Genomic DNA, 6223 nt, shown 5'->3' on the forward strand with positions numbered 1-6223 from the left:
AAAATAGTATTGTAACTTACTTTAAACTCCACAAAGAAAAGAAAAGAATGAGAATGCAAAAATGGAGGAAGAATGTTAGCAATAATAGGTAAAATTATAGTTTGAGTTGTACTTAAAGACACTGTTTTTAAGAGTTATTCCATCACGCTAGATTAATAGTGTGACAACTTCTTAGTATTAAGTAGATTGTTTTTACAAAATGAACAAAAACACAGAACAATAAAAATTTATAAAATAAACTCAAGTAACATCATAAATAAAGTAAAAGGAGAGAAAGCTCGAAAGTTCAAAGGTTCATCAAGAACCTGTAGCAAGCATTAAGGCAAATATCTCAAAAGTTGGGCAATATAAACACATTAAGCACAATTTCAAAAAAAAATAATTTCATATAATAATGGGGTTTAAATATATAAGTTACAATATAATTTGATTTAAATAGTAATTAATATTATTGTTTTATAATAATTCCTTTTTAAAATATTCAAATATTTTATAATATCCAACGAGGACAACAAGAAGACAGAAAATAGATTGAGATGCTTAGTGATGAGAAAAGAGAGAAGAAAGTGGAGCATGAGATGCTTCAATAAGTGGCCCATAGAGAGACGAAGGGTCAAGATTCCATGCATGTCAAGCTCTTTCACAGTTCCATTAGTTTCTTACACGACCTTTTGTGGACAGAGTCAGAGTCAGAGGAAGAAGACGACAATGTCACTATGAACAAATGCAATGTGACTCACCCCAACCATCTCCCCATTCCACACCACTTTCCCTCTTTAGTGTCCAAATAAGCTGCTTCCACTTCCCTTCAACACATTACCCCACGTGCTTCAATCTTTTCCTTTAATTTATCTTCATTATTTTTCTGATGAGTTGGAAATTCTGACTTTTTTTAATTACATGCTTAAACTATAATATTTACAAATTAAGTCTTAAACAATGTCGATGCCTCTGAAAGCTCTATATGCATGTATGGGCCCTAGCTATAGTTCTTTGAAAAATTTGTCAAAGAATATGTCAGTTAAAATTATTTATAAAAATGCGTTTATTCATGTCAAGGAAGTCCAAAGGGTATACAAGTAATTCACTCACGTACTTGCATGTTTGATTGTTTACACATAATTAATGTAATTTTTTTTAAACAACAAAAAAAAGTCACTTGAAAATCATAGTTCGCAAAATAGGATGATCTCATCTGATTTGGCGCTGATGCATGTCTCATTTAGACTCTCGATGTCCAAATTTTAAGGGTAAAAACCAGGGAGAGTCGATAATGGGAGGCACACAAAACAATGAGTGACTATGCATCAAAGTTTGTGCTTTTTTCATTCATGTGAGAACTCGGAACTGTTCAATTTATCCTCAAGACCCGCTGAAAAACGAAGAGAAATGCAACTCTTCCTCTCTTCCAAGGGTCATTCTGCCGACAAACTTCTTTGGTTCTTCCCAGACAGAAAGTTACACAACAGATATATGCTTACCGGGAATTCTCATCAAATTAAAACTACATGAATACCATAATAATAATAATCATCATCATCATCATCAGAAAATCATATTACACAACCTCAAGCTTCACATGTTAAAATAACTTCCCTGTATACATGGTTATCTGGTTCTTGTCCCGGAATTTTGATATAGGAATACAATATGTACTGATATCTTCACTCTTCAGAGTCTAATCACTAACCTCTAATTCTGAGTCCTCCACAACATCTACACATAGAACACCACGAAGCATGTGTGAAGAAATAAATGCACCATCATTGAAAAGGGGTTTAGCGTTTTAACACGTCCAGAACTTCATCTAAACCCTCCATTATATCCATAGTTCACTGATGCTGCATTGATTGCATCTGAAGAATGGTATCGTAAGGTCCATAATCACGTCCATGGAGCGTACCTCTGAGTATAAGCTGCTCCTGTGGTTTCGATCCATATGAAGAAATCCCATACATGGGTGCCAAGAACATGTTCTCGTTTGTGGGATTGAAATCCATTGGCATGTCATATTCCTGTTTAACCATGAATATCTGATTCTGGTGTGGATTTACAACCTTCGGGGGATGATTTGAAGAAGCAGGTCTGATACTGTTTGATGAAAGAGGTTTGGTTTCTTGGAGATTGACCATAGTGATATCATGGATACTGGATCTCCTCTTATCTTTCCCTCCTGTAAGCTGCCTGATGAAATACTTCTGAGCATGACTCGCAACCTGAGTAGGCGTCCTCGTGGTCACAAAATTGCGAGAGATGTTTCTCCAGTCCCCTTTGCCATACTTCTTCAGACCCATCAGAAATTGCCTGCAATAGTCAGCTATAATAATTAAATTAGCCATAATAACTAAAAGAGGTTCCTGTTATTAAATTCCAGTGAAGTGTAAAGCTATCCATGAACGTTCTTTAACAATTGCAGCTTGATCCTCAAGACTATTCATGTGGATTGAAGACCGATAAGCAAATGCAAGGGCCCAACATATGATTACAATTGATTACCAAACACTGACTAGCCAATCAATGCAAAATCAATCCTAATGTATCTTAACTTCTCAAACTTTTTGTTTCAACATCCTAGCTAGCCAATCATGGATTCTTGAGAATGATCTAAATAGGGGCGATCAGATCACCCTGGAAGCCACAAATATAAAACAATTAAAAAAAAAAACTAACTGACGTCAATTGATTACCTGTGCTCCTCTTCAGTCCATGGAACTCCTTTCTTCCTTTCGTGCTCAGATGGTCTAGTGGTCGCACCCCTTTTTCCACCAACAGTATAAAATTGGTTGAACCCATCAAAGCCTTGGCCATTGACACACCCGAATGTGAAAGATCTATCACTGTACCCAGGGATTGGGAACAGCCCTGCTTCAATGACACTCACATCTTCTTCCAGTTCTCTGTACTGTTTGATCACATCTCCCACAGTCTTGCCTGGAATCATGGCCGCCACCTTTAGCCAACGATCTGGCGTATCCGTATCATACAGAGCCAAAGCGTTCTCAAACCGCTTGTTCTCCTCCGGGGTCCATCTAGTTCCATTGCCTTCCTGGAACAACCAATTAGAGTTCTGGAGGTAGCAGGCTGGAGAGAGAACTTCAATTCCCCTGTTCATTGTTCTAGATGTATTGAACACAGCAGCAAACAAGCAAGCATGCCAAAGCAGATGTTAGAGAAATGCGCACTCTCTGTTTGATGAAAATTCAGAGAGAGAAACAGAGTGAGCAAGAAATGGCGAAGGGTTCTGGAGAGGCTTCATATGGCCAAAGAAAGTATTTAATTTAACCAATACGCAATTAGAAGGGAATCAGCTGCCCTTTTCACGTACCCAAAATACCTGAGGAATCTAGAAAAGGCTTTCTTTCCAAAACCCAAGGAAAAAATTCCAAATTCGACAGAGCAATGGGGGAAGAATAAACCCTAAACCTTTTCAGATCTACAACAGAAAAAGCCAAAACCCAGACCGAAATTGAGAAGATGAATGGAAAATGAGCAGAGAATAGCTAGCTTAGAAGCTTATAGAGTGATAATCAATAATGGAAACCCATTGAACAGAATGGTTTTGAATTGAAGAAAAACGAGAGAGAAATTGGGAAGAGCAATAAAGTTCAGAGAATTAATGAGAAACAGGCAGAGCAGTAGCATAGTTTGAACAGCAGAAATGTGTCAGCTGTTAGTACTGCTTGTGAGACAGCGATCGACTCTGGAAAAAAGGACGAGTAGAGGCACAGAAGGGTCAAAGGCACAGAAATATGATTGGTGGAGAGGGAGTTCGCAGGCGCGGCGACTACAGAGAAGGGAAGGAAGGAGAGGAGAGACGAAAGGGACTCCATCCTGGATAAGCATATTCTCTGTCGTTCAAGTTGAATTGCAGGCTTTTTTTTTTTTTTTTTTTGGGAGTTAAATTATGTGTTTATGTGTGAAGTTCTCTCATTTTCAGACTTTTATTTTGGATCCTCGGTTGGAATGCATCTATTCCTTTGATTTAGTTAATTTGTTTATGGATCTTGTTTAAGTGAATACTTCCTTCGCACTATATGGGATAGTTGGTGCTAGTTAAATAAATGTTAAAAAAAAAAATCATCAAGACTTTTTTATTATTAGTTTTGAAAAATAAATCTAATAAATAATTTTTATATATAACTATTTGTAATCATTTTAGCAAGTTTTATTATAAGTTCTTTTGGCCACTGTTTTATTGGTATTGTAAGTTAGTTAATTCATTTCGTCATGTCATGCATGAAAAGCTAAATACAAGTTCTAAGGTTTACACGTAAATAGCATAATTATTCATGATTGAAATATGTGAAAAATATTAAATAAATGGTAGCAAAATCATATGAAATCCAATCAAATATGTAGAAAAATGTTGAAGAATATTAATTTTGATCTATATTTCATATTTTATATTTGTAGCGTTGTTGAAATATTTTTTTAAAAAACTGAATTACTGAAGTATTGAATTGAGAAACTATTCGAGTAAGCTCCATCTCTTTAAAATTGACAGTAGAGCAAGAGGATACAAATTTGATAAAAAAGATGTCTAATTATCACATAAGCATTCTCAATGCGTTTATTAACTCAAAATTTTTTGCCTATTTTCATCACAAGAAGAAGGGGAAAAAAAAGGAAAAAGTGACGTTTATTTTTCCTAATTTTCTCACTTTTCCCGAAAAAATTACAATCAATTTTATTAAATTAAAAGGTATTTCGTGGTTTATTATTGTGTTTTCTTGATGAAACAAGCATGTTATTGTTAAAACCAATGAGTCATGGACAACTAAGCAAAGCTAATATTTCCAAATCTAGAAAGATTCCCTCTTGCCAATTTTTGGAAATTTTGGATTCGATATTGCCAGTTGCATCAATAATATGCCCAAAGCTGAATAGTTAATTCCTTTAGGGCCAATCACAGAGCATCATAGCATATTGCAGAGGAGGGGCTTTCGAACTTCTTCCCTCTGCTCCATTGCATGTTTTGGAAAAACGAATTGTCTTTTTGGTGAAAGAATTTATACCCTTTCTGTTTAAAAATATAAAATATTTTTTTAAAAATTAAATATTTAAAAATATAAAATATTTTTAATTTTTTAAAGTCTAATTATTATTTTTTTTAAAAATATCTTTATTAATGAATTACTTTATATTTATTATAGGGAGTTTAATAAAGATAAAATTAACTTAAAAATAAGTAACTACTTTATTAGAGGTGAGATTTGGTTAAAAGTGTCTTATATTTTTAAATAGATGGAGTATATTTTTAATTAATATCATAAATAATGAACTTTTTGTTGTTATTCTCAAATGCTCCATCCATTTCGAAATATAGGAAGAAATAATTAATTAATTCATATTGTTTAATAAAAATGGTTAAGTATAATAATTGATTTGAAATTAAAAAATTTAGACTAAATTATCTCTATAATTAATGAAATAAATTTATCTAATGAAAAAAAAACATTGGCTTTATGAGAGACAATATAAAGAAGTCATAGATGTTTCTTGAAATATGTAATTTTTTTATAAATAAAAATAAAAATAAACTTAGTAATTCCCATTCAAAAAACGAATGGAGTATAAGCATATTTAAATACTTGTATAATTTAGCCTGCTTTATGCAAGTTTCCACGCCACATATCTCGGGGTTTGACTAAAGGTTTGATGACCCAATAAAACTAAACACTTCCCATGAGTTCCACTTAAGCACGAACTTGCGTTGGTTCAAGCCTCTAATCCTCTGCGGGTGTGATGGATATGTTAATATCTTTGATGTTTGGTGCTAAGAATTTATCCCAAAAAGGCTTAGATCTTTAATGCTATGTTTGGATATATATATACATATATACATATATATTTGAATTTAAATTTGGATTTGAGTCAAATTCATTATTTGAATAATTAAAAATCTGTGAATTTAGATGTGATCTAAATTCAAGTCAAAGTTCTACCTTAATATCTTTGTAATTTAAAATCATTTCTAAATCCTTATTATTTGAAATTCTAACTTAATTTTTTTTATAATTTGACCTAAATTCATGAAGGCTTGATCTACCAACTAATGATAATTGAATTGGACCGCGAAATTGACAAAACTAAGGCACTACCATTAACCTAGACCAAACCATCATTGCCAACCAAGATTGCACCACCGACGCCAACCAAGATCAGATGGCTAACTTCCATTAAGATCAAATTGCCTCCATTGGTAGGGAGCAACAATCCAAAC

At 33.6% G+C, this 6223-nt stretch overlaps 1 protein-coding gene across 1 annotated transcript; it reads right to left on the bottom strand.

Moving 5' to 3' along the window:
* Positions 1 to 1521: 1521 nt before the first annotated feature.
* On the bottom strand, positions 1522 to 3874 carry LOC129288493 (transcription factor DIVARICATA). Its single transcript, XM_054925104.1, has 2 exons — positions 2688 to 3874; positions 1522 to 2304 (listed from the first exon to the last, which is right to left on the bottom strand). Exons 1-2 carry the CDS (start codon positions 3110 to 3112, stop codon positions 1833 to 1835), a joined length of 897 nt encoding a protein of 298 aa, XP_054781079.1. The 5' UTR covers positions 3113 to 3874; the 3' UTR covers positions 1522 to 1832.
* Positions 3875 to 6223: the final 2349 nt, after the last annotated feature.

Source organism: Prosopis cineraria, unplaced genomic scaffold, assembly GCF_029017545.1.
Source record: "Prosopis cineraria cultivar Desert tree isolate PC_DT_omini unplaced genomic scaffold, ASM2901754v1 PC12, whole genome shotgun sequence".
Lineage (NCBI taxonomy): Eukaryota > Viridiplantae > Streptophyta > Magnoliopsida > Fabales > Fabaceae > Prosopis > Prosopis cineraria.

What these genes read in the sequence shown, in the direction of transcription:
- LOC129288493 (XM_054925104.1), bottom strand. Translation starts at nt 3,112, where the DNA reads ATGAACAGGGGAATTGAAGTTCTCTCTCCAGCCTGCTACCTCCAGAAC. An exon ending in TGGACTGAAGAGGAGCACAG is followed by an intron (nt 2,305 to 2,687) that starts GTAATCAATTGA and finishes TGACTATTGCAG; the next exon opens with GCAATTTCTGATGGGTCTGA.